This window comes from Euprymna scolopes, chromosome 12 (genome assembly GCF_053919585.1).
Source record: "Euprymna scolopes isolate OS-2025 chromosome 12, ASM5391958v1, whole genome shotgun sequence".
Lineage (NCBI taxonomy): Eukaryota > Metazoa > Mollusca > Cephalopoda > Sepiida > Sepiolidae > Euprymna > Euprymna scolopes.
The window spans coordinates 76,016,330-76,030,244 of NC_136493.1; the positions used below are offsets into that span (position 1 = coordinate 76,016,330).

The following is a 13,915-nucleotide window of genomic DNA, read 5'->3' on the forward strand; positions in this document are numbered from 1 at the left end:
AATTATGTTAATATGTACGTAACACCTTTCACACACCTTTTATGTTTATACGCACATTATCCTATTTCGAACACATTTATGTTTGTACGTACGTTATTACGTTTACATGTATGTTTGAACGTACCTGTTACACACACTTATGATCGTACGTGAATTATCATTTTTCACATATATTTATATGCTATTACCTTTCACGCAGTTATATTCGTACGTCCGTTATTACCTTTCACACACATGTCAACAAAATACATCGAATATAATTTGACATAATAGAAGCCATTTGCAGAGATCCTGTGGGACAATCGATGTCTAGAATTAGGATAGTACGAGTAGCGAGATAAAAAGCGCTGAAAAATATCACAAAACGCAGCATTTCCAATTTCTTCCAAATGGATTTGGTAAGAAGAAGAATAGAGCCACGAAAACGGTATAAACGTTTTTCAATCGTTATTCATGAGAGTTACTTTCCTGATCATAAATAACTTATACGTGGAACATTCTGATTTGCTGAGGCTGGATAGCCCAGGTCAATACATGAGATCGAGCTTTTTGTAATTGAAAAGTTCTCTTCTCTTGTTACTTTCAAAGAGGCGATCTGAATATACTACTACCAGATCAAGGTAGCAGTATGAAATGATGCGAAAGTGACTGATGCATCTAAAATGTATAGTTTTTATTATTTGATCCTTTATGTGACATTCTGAAATTCAATGTCAACTGTCTTGTGTACATTTCTGCTTTCCATATAAAAATAGCATTTAATAATATTAAAACAAGTCTATAACATATTATATCAGATGGAATTATTCAATATTTCTTCACATATATTGTTTACAATTATGCCGCAATGTGGGCCATGTATCTTTTGCAAAATCTGCATTTTTTAAAACCTTTAAATTAACACGATCCAATCATCAATAAACTAAATCAAATCAGCCTCCTAACTAATGTAGTGAATCGAACAGATTATCTTAGTACATTTTGCCTACTTTTAAAGGTCGACAAAGGTAAATGGAAATTATAATCGAATTGTATAATTTTCTTTCTAACTTCTGAAATTATCGATCATTAATACGTGACTATATTACAATAATACTTGTTTGGAAAACATGCCCAAATCTGGTAAGGATAGTAAGTGAGAAATATGCGATAGTATAAAAAAAGATGTTCTTACATTCACAAGCTTTACGTTGGATCTGGTGGATAATAGAATCTATTTCTCCATATGAGGACAGCTTGAAGAAATGGGTGCAACTGGGATCCGATGCGACACGAAGCATTTCCAAATCTCTGACGTGACCAACGCCAATGGTGAAGATTGTAACTGATTCAGTTTTTAGTTTATTAGCGGCGGTAACAGTCGCTTGGAAATTATTCGAACGTCCATCAGTGATCAAGACAAGTATTTTAAGCACATTTGGACGATCACTAATAAAGGTTGTCGAAGCCAAATTGATAGCTGCAGCTGTGTTTGTGCCACCACTGGTATACCTAATACTATCAATTTTCTGTTTCAGAGAGGTTAAGTCGTTGTACGCATTGAGATGAAAAGAAACAGTAGCCCCGCTAGCATAGCGAATGACAGCAACACGAACAGAATCGGGACCAATCTTCAAATCGGCGACAACATCTTTTATGAAGGTACGCGTTTTATTGAAGTTAATAGATCCAACACTACCGGATGCGTCAATTGCAAAAATCAAATCAATTTTTGGGGAAAAGCAATCTGAAATGATAAAAATAAAAATAAAATTAAACATTTTTTTTTTAATTCAGTGTTTTGATCAAAGCAACATTTATTTAGAACTGACAAAAATAATCTACTTTGATGGTAGTTTTTAAAAAAATGTTTTATCTAATTCTAAGTTTGATTTCATTTTATAAATGTATAGAGTCCTTAATAATTTATAAATGTATGACGTCCTTAATTGATTTTGGAATGTATAAAATCTTTAATAAATTAATAAATTTATAGAGTCCTTAATTATTTAGAAATGTATCGTATTCCTAATTAGTTTGAAAATATAGCTTGTTCTAACATTATAAATGTATAGAATGTTTTAATCATTTTACAAATGTTCTCAAAAAAAAAAATAGTGTTTTCAATCAACAAGAATCGTTGCTCCAAATAACGATTTACTTCAAATGGTTTGATTGGCTACCTATCAGAGATAAATGCGAGTATCTTAACGATCATCCCCGAACGAGTATACAATGCTCTGGATAAGGCATTAATATATCGGAAACCTTTGACAAGATTTGGAATGAAGGTCTTCTCATTAAAATTAAATAACATGATATTGCTGGACGCACATTTAATATAATTAGACTCTTTTTAGACAACGGAAAAATGTTGGTCGTATTACTGCGGATGAGTCGATCCTTGAACCTTTATTGCTTGTGATATTCATAAACAATTTCGCCGATGAAATTTTATCCGCAATAAGTATATTTTTGATGAGACCACGTTCTATACCAAACATATGGGAAAAATGAATGAATTAAAAAAAAAAAAATCAAAATCCGAACAGATATACAACCAGAAAAATTTCCAGTTATTTTATTAATAAACAAAACCTCCCGAGCTTAGACAGTTTATTAATGTTCAAATATGATTGGTAAGAATAAATTCAAAGTAAAACATATTCCCATTTTTATAAATGCGACGCAGACCCCACAATATTATTGAAATAAATTCGAAATAAAACTATTTATTAAAAACGTTTACAGGTTTAATCACTTATGTTGATAGATTTTTCTATCATTCATTTAAAAAAAAATAGTCACAGAAAACATTTTTATAACTTGTAAAAATGTAACGGGAAGTGTCACGCGCATCACGTTGTGACACAAGAGTCACGGCAACAGATCGTGATAGTCATCGGCACCAGGTTATAACAGATATATGTCACTGGCACGTGAATGTGACACTTTCGTGTCCCGGGCATGCGTCGTCTAGTGGTGGACCCCTCCAGCGTGACCAGACTCGCACTGGTCACTGGAAAACATACCTCCGCTGCTCAAGGCACGTTAAACGTGCATGAACCCAAGTCCGTGTGGCAACATTGTCCTCTTCGGTCGTCACTCTGGTTTTGTGTATGTGTCTTCGTCGTCTGGCGTCAGGGCATACCTGAAATAAACTGCATCTTCACTTATGCCGGCAATCGAAAAACAAAGAAAAAAACTCTGAGGTCATTTTCGTTTAAACCAAATAAAATAATTATTTGCAATCATTCTACATTTGTTTAAAGTCGTGTTTTCGTTATCCGCGCTTCGTGATGCAGGTTGTATACTTGAGATATCAGGTTAATTCTCTAGCTAAGAAGAAGATCTTTTCAAGTTAGTTCTTATTGAGATTTCTGCCCCTCTCACCCCAGGCGGGGCGAGAGCCGATGTGTACGCCTCGCTCGCTGGTCAAGGACTGCCAAACCCTTCTATCTATTTTCGAGTAGGCAATCGTTGTTTATATCAAGCATCTTCCTTCCTTTTCTCCATTATCTTCTATTCCCCCCTCTTTCTTCTCTTGTGAATTTCTTTCTCTATCCCCCTATTTTCTTATTCTTTTCCCTTTCTCTATTGTTTTGTGAACATATCTGTAAAACTAGCTTGGTGGTCTCCGAGTTAAAACACCCCGGGTCCCTGACTCCGAGCAGACATTTGGAACCCAAATTCTCGAGACTGTCCGAATCAATTACGTTAGTTAAAACTCATTCTCACCAGATCCAACTAGAAAAATAATCTCTTTGTCCGAAATTGCATTTCTCGCGATTAAAGGTGGCTGAATGGATTTGGCCCCTTGCTAATGGAGCTATAGATGGCTTCGTTGCCGGGTTCGACAGTGTTAATCCTGACACCCTGCACTGATGGTTTCCGAAAGGATGAAACACTAGTGTCTGTCGGTATTTAACAATTATTATAGTATAGTATATATATATATATATATATATATATATATATATATATATATATATATATATATATATATATATATATATATATATATATATATATATATATATATATATATATATATATATATATATATAAAACATCGTTAAAACTCACTACTCGTTCAAGCAGCCGCCAATAGCGTAATGGTTAGAAGCCTTGACTGCCGTATAAACGGTCGGGTTTCAATCCTAGCTTGAGGTAGTTGCCTGTCTAGCCGCACTGATGAGCTGTGAAACAGCGAAACAGTACTGTATGTGGATGACTATATATATATATATATATATATATATATATATAGTCTCAGTTCGTTTGGATTCATTTGAATTCGTGTAATCTATATCTGTAGTCGTTTTTACGTAATGTTATTTTCTTTTAACTTACTTGTGACTAATCGGTTGCATTTGAATTTATATCAGTAATATATTTAGTTTTTCATATTTTAACTGTCATCATCAGTTTATATAGTCGACTTCCTTAATTTCAATCTAGTAATCTTACGATTTTCTGAACCGCTTTCAGTATTTCTACAATTATTAGTATTTCCATAATGTTCTCCACAATCAACTGCCAACTCCATGCATTATTGCGTCTTTCAGCTTAAATTTGCCATCGGCTCAGAAGGAAACCTATATTATTTGGAAGATCGTAAACATCCTTAGAAGGCGTACCTTTAATTAAGCCGGTATTTACATTTATACTAATTATTACATTTCTAGGACACTATTTACTTACTTGGCGATATATTTGCTTTGTTCAGGAATTCGTTCGAACTTTGCTTAGATATCCATTGATTCCACTTAACGGCTTGTGCAGATATGGAGGCTGGAATGTCCGACGTATAAACTCTTATGTAGGCACGCATCATCAAGGCTGAGTTCAGTGGAATCTCCATGTCGTTCATTGTCATTAAATTGTAATCAACGTTGAAGAATTTTAAAACATTATTGCAATAACTGCGAAGATTTGACCCACAATTACTTTTCACAACACCTATCATACTCTGCTGTACCTGAAAAAGAAATATAAAAGTAGACACAACGGAAACATATTAAACATTTATTTCGTATAAAATGTATTTCATGGACAGAAAACATGACTAATAGTTCATAAAATTCTCAACAACATACAAAATAAAAAAAGTTGGTTCATTGGCTTCCATTTTTATGTTTTCATCTCGTCTATGATTTGAATTGAATGCATTTCTCTGGTCTGTCTGTTTGTTTGTCTGCTCGTTCTGCTTTTTCTCGGAAACTACTGGACCGATCTGATTGAAATATTCTACGGATCTTTGTTATGATGAGGCGCAACGAAATAAATATTGTGGTATTCGTTTAATGCACAGTTTCAGATTAATAGACTTATGTGGATTAGTCACCACGATACCACATTTACTCTAGAATTTGGCATGAATCACTCATACGAATCAGTCAATGGGCTATAAATTTTACCCGTGTTTTTATAAGATAACATATGGACCCAAATTTTGACACTTTCGCTTGTCAACATGAATCCAGCAATAACCCTTCCAAATACTAATCCAATGGTTGATCAATTTATATCTAGCGCCATTTCACATGCTTTTTGTTCTCTATTCTTCTTCCAAAAAGTTCCATCAACCCAGAGCTAGTATAACGTGCCTTTTTCCGTATCTGTCTTCCGGGGAGCTAAAATTATTTGAACACTGATTATTACTGTATGGCAGTAATGATAAGTTATCTTTAATATCCACATCAGTTCACATTAAGATACGAAGACAGACGCAATTTTTAATCGTACTCTTGCAGATTTAACGATTCAGAATCTTGCCTCCTCCGATATATGTTTCCGAAGCACACTCTTATCTAATTCCAAATATCTTTTGTGTGATCAGTAAAGATTTGAAGCTTATCTTGAACTCCACTTTTTTGGTTTCAAACCCTAACCACTCAAACATGGCTCTAATATGGCGATAAAAGTGGAGCTTATTCTGAAAACGAATGCTGGTTTCCATCAAACTGCGAGCATAGGTTCACTATTTATTCCTTAACACTTCTCACAACATTTAAAGACTCACATTACGGTTTTCCGAGAGGTCCACATATAACACACAATAGTTATGATACGACATTCTTAACTCATCATCCGGATGTGTCGTTCATAACTGCTGGTAGGTGTTAACATCTCATGAACCAACTCTAATGATTTCTACTAGAAAATGTTGAGAATCACTTCAATCGAATAATTTTTTCAGAATACACGTTTCCATTCTTAATTTTTTCAGAATACACGTTTCCATTTTTAATTTTTTCAGAATACACGTTTCCATTCTTAACCGCGATGAAGCAAACAACACCAAAAAAATATACAATCAAAGATTTTTGAGTTTGTTTTTAATAAATAATTGAACGACCACGTATTAATCTAACAAATTACCTATCCTTTTTAATATTTGCATAAATGACCTGCTGTCTCTCCTATTCGCAAAGGAATAAAAACAACAACAAAAAAATGGTCCGATAAGTTTCTTCCGACTACCTCTCTCGTCTTAAGTGTTATTTTCACAACATTTCGTCATATATAAAACCCGATCTTCTTCAGATATATACTGTTGAACTCGGGAATCTGCACGGAATTTTGAACTGAACTCTTTATTTAATCCACAGGGATAGCATGCTATCGATCTGTCAGCGGGGTAGAAATCCTAAGTAAATCGTAATTTTATTTTGGGTGTAACTTTAAAAACAGAATTTTACCAAGTACTCTATCTACTATGCCACGATTTCTGTCCAAACAAAAGCATTCTACGCTCGTAGATTAAATAAATGTTTCCGTTCGAAATTGCGGCCAGATTTCCGAGTTTGAAAAAATAAGATTCCCGAGTTCGACAAAATACACATGAAAAAAAAAAAAAAGTCGGCGCTTATATCGACGGAAACGTTGCGAAAATAACAACCAAGATGAGGAGTACAGTTATCTGAAGAATCCAAATAATCCAAATAATAAATCTTCATCTCCAAATTATAGAACCGCTCGATAATGATTGAGCGTTATAGGCAACAACAAAAATGATATCATTCATTCATTCCTTCCTCTTTCTTTTTCTTTAAAAATATAAAATATCTCACTTCTTTTGTCCTTTCTTTTTATTGCTTCTCTTCTTTTTCATATAATAGAAAGTTTCAACAAAAATGTCTTATTTAACAACCCCCCCCCCAAAAAAAAAACTACGCAAAATACATACTTTCCCTTTTTAACAAAACCCACCAGAAAAAAGTTCTGTCTTTTCTGTCCCAATTTTTCTCTTCTTTCCATCTCCAGTCTTCTCTTTGTATATGTAGCTCTCGAACAACAAAAATATAAATTACTAGTCGAACTTGTGTACCGGCGTTGCATATGAGCCACGTAAAATACTAACCGAACAAACTAATAGAAACTCTTAAATACAGAGAAATATTATTTATTGAAAACTTGGAAGCCGAAAGAAGTAAATAGTTTGTTAAATATCTACTCGTATTAATCAGAATAGGTAAACTTCAAAAAATAAATGAAAGACAGTTATTGTACCCGAAAAGAAATCAGAATAGGTAAACTTAAAAAAAAAAAAATAAATGAAAGACAGTTATGGACGGAATTGTTGTACCCGAAAAGAAATAAAAATACGATTAAAATCTTTCAGCATGAATATAAATAAAAAAGTGTGTTCATGTGTAAAAAAGTAAAAATAGAAATATATTTTTTTTATTTTCTATTTATAAAAAATAATGAATGAACAGTGTTGATTGTATGAATTGAAGAAAAATACGTTATATAGATTAAGATAATATGTACTAAATTTAATAATTATGTGGCCGAAAATATTTTGCTGTTATTTTTTATTATCAATTAATTGTTATTTCATCAAATAAAGTATAATCTGCAAAACGTACGCAGAAAAGAAAATATAGGTGACCGAAGTAGAAATGATTAATACTAATGCCGAATAAGGATCATACTATTATTGGAAATGTAAAACTCCGTAAAGTATGAAACGAAAATTTCGTGATTTTTGTTTTCGCGCAAACGTTTGCAAGTTTAGTCATTAGGCAATAAATTACTTCTATTATTTATGAAACTTTAAACTTCAAATCAAGAATGACACACTGGTCATGAATAAATATTTATTTTTTAAATAACAAAGGAAAGATAACAATCAAATATAATTTTGCACTGAAGTGTTTGGGAATAAATATGTTTTTCTTGTAATCAATCAGTGCCAGCAACTAAATTTTTCGAATCTGACATTTAATGGTCCATTATTAGAATAGCCAACAAAACGGCAAAAAAGGTAACCAAATCATTCAGCAATCCAGTTGTGTTCCCTACCGTTTGAGCTATCGACATATAGAAAAAAATATAAAATCACACAACTTACAGGCTGTGAATGAATTTGCGCATGCCAAAAGTAATAGAAATATGTCGACAAGTTTAAAGGAACATTTCACATTTCTACTTGCCAACATATTTCTGTACGCGTTATTCATGCATCCAAACAAAGATTTTATTCGTTAGTAACCATCCTAGGTGTATGATTATCATTTTCTAATAATTTTATTTTATGTAATCAGTAGTTTAATTTATCGGTTAAATATTTTCACACAGACACACATACATACATCTACAGTTTATTTATATAGAATATATGCTTGAACCTGACTAATACTGAGGTTGGCAATCATCAAACTTGATGATTGTTTTTCGTTCATTTGATGCAAGTAAACGTATGTTTAGCACGTAAATAAATGTAAATATCAAGTGATAGAAGTGCTATGCATTATAGAGTTTTATATACGTAAGGGTGTGTATGAGATGGTGCATTGACTGACATTCCAGCAATTCGATTTCGGTGTGGGGCAGCCAATCAAATTGTCCGGAGTTATAATGCTAGCGTAAAGGAATCTTCAATATTTCTGCATGGTGGGCATGAGGGTAAATCTTAAACGTATGGAATGAAAAGATAAACACTGATTGTAACCGGCATTATGAAGAATAGCCGGTATCTCCTGCTCGCGTAGCAGTAAATATTTTAAAGAAGGTGAAATCACCCCTAATCTTCTCAAACTATGACTATTTTGGGAGAGAGTATCCTTGGAACTATTATAGCAATTTAAGGTATCGAAAAAAAATCGACTGATGATATCTGGAAATATTGAATTTATATATTTGTATTGCGCTGTTTTTTATAGGCGGAAAATCAACCTCTTTTTGTTAAGTATAGATTTAAGTGAATGCCTTTTTTGTGTAAAGCAAAAATTGGCACTTCTGCAAAACAAGCCTCAGCATTTTCTCTTATTCATCACTCACACATATTTCCATCTCTTTTAAAACAGAACCAGAACTCCTTGAGAAAAATAACGACAATTCGGTTTTCCTTTTTATTAAATAGCAAAAGAGATAGGTTTTTGTATTTTCTTTTCTTTTTTTCTTTGTACATAATAGAACGTTTAAAAACGATTTTTTTTTCATAAAAAGTACAATACAAAAACGTCTAGGATCAGGAGTGAGAAAAACAACATTGGAATTAGTTGGCCGCCTGCCCTATTTCTTTTATCTATCTTATCTCCTTACCATTCGTTGATACTATAGTCGTTGATACTATAGTCGTTGATACTATAGTCGTTGATACTATAGTCGTTGATACTATAGTCGTCGATACTATAGTCGTTGATACTATAGTCGTCGATACTATAGTCGTCGATACTATAGTCGTTGATACTATAGTCGTCGATACTATAGTCGTCGATACTATAGTCGTTGATACTATAGTCGTTGATACTATAGTCGTTGATACTATAGTCGTCGATACTATAGTCGTTGATACTATAGTCGTCGATACTATAGTCGTCGATACTATAGTCGTTGATACTATAGTCGTTGATACTATAGTCGTTGATACTATAGTCGTCGAAAAAAACATTTGAAATTTGTTATACTTCTTTTCTTATTTTGTTGACAGCCTTCTTTCTTTTTTCTTCCTCATTATTTCCTATTTTCTTTTCTTTGTATGTTTGTCTCATTGTTTCCTTGAGTGCACAATTTGAAAATATTGTACTCATTATTATATCAATGGCGCTTGTGATGTTAACGTCTCCGTTTGTCGTGACCTTATTTGATGCCTATTTATTTCCTATTTGAAATAGTTGGTCAAACGGTCACTAAATCATATGTGTACCAGTTTATGCTTGATCCTTTGCGTGTATAAACCATTACACACTCGTGTCGCCGTCGTTGTCGGGAACTCAGGTTCGTGAATATTCGGTCGTCAATGTTTAGTTTTAATACAGTTTATTAATAAAAACAATATAATGTGCACCAGAAAGAGCAAGAAAGAGAGAGAGAAAGAAAGAAAGAACGAGGGAGGGAGGGAGAGAGAGAGAGAGAGAGAGAGAGAGAGAGAGAGAGAGAGAGAGAGAGAAACAGACGGATATTTAGATAGAGAGATAGATAGCCTGTCTCTTTACACTCTCTCTTTATAGGAGCGAATGCTAGGGAAGGAAATGATTTTTTATTTAAAATATTCACGTGATTTCGCTGATTACAGTTTTACTGAAGTTACCTTTAACGTCTAGGTGTCATTCAATTTTCATTCAAATAATGGCTTTCGTTATATAACTGACCGGGATAAATATGTGACTGACGTTCGTTTGTGAATATGATCTTCTATAAAAATCTCGTACTTTATGAATAAGGAAATCGGCTGAAACCGTCCAGAATGAATGACGGATCAGAATACGACCTAATAATAGGGAGGTATTATTGCCGGAAACATTAAAATATATGTTAATATAAAAACGTGAGACATTCATTATTTTTAGTAGAGAAGCACATCTATATATAAAAAACGATCCTCATTTTCTCCTGTAAATCCAGCAATTATAGGAAAATAAGTAAACATTTTCTATGCACATATTTCCATTCAATATATACAGAACTTCCTACAGTGTGTTTCACAAAAATATTTCTACATTTTTAATTACTATAAAAAACATTTATTACAAAAAATGATACCTTTTTAAAAATATCTTCATAATAGAGGGTAGCAGGCATAATTCCTCCCTATAAAACATGCTACAACTTTACACGGATGATCGTATTCAGTTTAAACGAACACATACGATACCTGTTATGTTTAAGCTAACAGGCAAGTACACTTCAGACGATTATGCTTTCTATTTCGTCCGAGCACCAATCTCTGGCCCCCCTCGCCAATCTTTCACGATAAACACCCGTCTAACTAAAACCACTGTCAGTGATTTCCTTCACTCTTTATCTGTGCCTAAATCAAAACGTAGATTCCATGAATAAAGCTTCTTCCTGAGAAGTGCCCGCATGTGGAATCTCTTCCGTTTGCATGTTTCCCACCTGACTACAACTTGGATGTCTTCAAGTCCAACATAAACAAATTTCTGATTAATCGCCCCCTTAAGTAAGACACTTTATCAAATCTCCAATACCAACTATTACTACGATATTATCCCATTGAGATCCAGCAACAATACACACAATAACCCTTATCCCCGAGTGGTTTCCGGGCCTTGATAAGTGGTGATCCCCCATGTAAAAAAAATATTTATATCTTTTGAAATTATTTCAGACGACAGATTTTCGTACACACTTTTTTAAAAACGAAACAAACAGTAAAAATTAAAGCTATTATCCAGTTACCATGTAATTCATATTATTGCCACAAAATATATAATTTCTTCGTTGAATGAACATTATTACTTTCCGAAACATTTTAAATTGCATCCTACATCACCCCCGTAAAAAAAAACAATAACACTATCATGATAATAAATACATACATTTCAATATTACGAAGACTTGATTACTTCACTGGGTTGAAATAATAGTAAAGCTGCTTCAGTCCAAATGATTTTCTCCTTTACAAACCAATAAAATAATACAAATAAAAATCTGTATTAAGATTTTCGTGAAAAAAGATCTTTGTTTGGAAATATCTTCTTTCGAAATATTCCACTCAACCGGGATCTCTTTAAGCAAGTGTTGATAATAGGAATTCATAAAGACTGAATTTAATATAGATTTAATTTTAAAAGGCAGAACTTACTATACTTGGCATATATATACAGAAAGAGAGAGAGAGAGAAAGAGAGAGAGAGAGAAAGAGAGAGAGGGAGAGAGAGAGATAGAGAGAGAGAGAGAGGGAGAGAGAGAGGGGGATGCTTCTATAGAATTTTAATCGAATATTTTCTTTCGCTTTTAGCTTTTAATATTATATAATATATAAATCAATGAGAAATAAAAAATCTTTAAGGCAAATATTTATCATAAATATAAAACTTGATAAAAACAGGATATATATATAGATAGATAGATAGATAGAGAGAGAGAGAGAGAGAGAGAGAGAGAGAGAGAGAGAGAGATATAGAACGAAGCAAAATTTGATTAGGATTAGCTTAGGGTAAAAAACCCAGCTTAGTTGAAATTTTCTAGACTTAGCGCGCGCACACACACACACACACACACACGAACACACACACACACACACACACACACACACACACACACACACACACACACACACACACACACACACACACACATATGTGTTATTTTTTTTTTTTTTGTTCGCGATTCTTTTGGAATTAATTCAATTATTCATATGTAAGTGCATTTTTACCTAAATGCGAGTTGGGAATAATTTTCCCTTTCACCACTTTGCCAGCCCAAATAGAGGTGCGGCATTAGGTGTGTTAGAATTTTTGTAGGGATTTTTGACACGAAACTGCGAATAAAATATAAAAAACTCGTAATTTTTCTTTTAAAAGTGGGTTGTTTATTTTCTTTATGTATTATACTTCCAAAATAGACTATTAAAGTTGTATGAAAAGTAATAGAAATATTATTTTTTTTTATTAAACTAAAAAAAAAACTAATGAAATTAAATGAATGTTACGAGTTCAGTATTTTTCAATTTTTAAACTTTGAAAATCTATCAAAATTTTTCTATTGATTCTATTTTTACGATATTTTCAGGGTCAATGTGAGATTTTATGCTCTTTCCAATAAACCGAATATAATATTTTAGACAAACGTTTTTTTTTAATTCACGCCCCCCCCATTTTGAAATGTCTATTAAAAAATAATTAATTTACTCACCAAAGTTTTATGTATCACAAATTGAAGATAAAAGATCAATAAATAATATATTCAAATTTAAAACAAAAAAGTAGTGTTTTTTTTTAGAAATTTACCAGTAAAGTCCGAAGTTTAAAACCTTTTTTCTTAAACCACGTTGTTTGTTTTTTTGTTTGTTTTTTTTTTAAATGAAACCTTGGTCCTTACTCCTTTAATTGAAAAAAAATTAGGGTTTGAATTACATTTTTCGAGTAGTTATAAGCTTGGAAAGACAGGGGGGTCGAATTAATTCACGCCCCCCATTTTGAAATGCCTATTAAAAAGCAAATAATTAATTTACACAAAAGTTTTATATATCACAAATTGAAGATAAAAGATCAATAAATAATATATTCAAATTTAAAACAAAAAAGTAGTGTTTTTTTAGAAATTTACCTGTAAAGTCTGAAGTTTAAAACCTTTTTTTTAAAATCACGTTATTATTACTTTTTTTAAATGAAACCTTGGTCCTTGGTCCTTTAGTTGAAAAAAAAAAATAGGGTTTGAATTACATTTTTCGAGTAGTTATAAGCTTGAAAAGACAGGAGGGGGGGGGTCGAATTATTCAATATTTTTCACAAAGTTTCTGACACACCTAGTGTGGCATATATATTGTTTTTAAAATATAATTATCCACTGACACGTGTTTCGTTGTCTACGACGCATCAGAGAGGCTGAATCTAGCGAAGTTCGAAATCGGAACCCCATGTAAAGAAGCCTATATATATATATATATATATATATATATATATATATATATGATTATTGCAACGACTTGTCAGACAAGTGCCACTCCCTCAGTCACTGA

At 32.6% G+C, this 13,915-nt stretch overlaps 1 protein-coding gene across 1 annotated transcript in view; it reads right to left on the reverse strand.

Moving 5' to 3' along the window:
• The window catches only part of LOC145291350 (uncharacterized), a 47,763-nt gene that overhangs the window by 28,990 nt on the left and 4,858 nt on the right, over positions 1-13,915 (reverse strand). Inside the window, exons 2-3 of the mRNA XM_080137115.1 lie at positions 4,684-4,960; positions 1,175-1,726 (exon numbers count right to left, since the gene is read on the reverse strand). Coding sequence (XP_079993241.1) covers positions 1,175-1,726; positions 4,684-4,960 — 829 coding nt within the window. The remainder of the gene's footprint in view (positions 1-1,174; positions 1,727-4,683; positions 4,961-13,915) is intronic.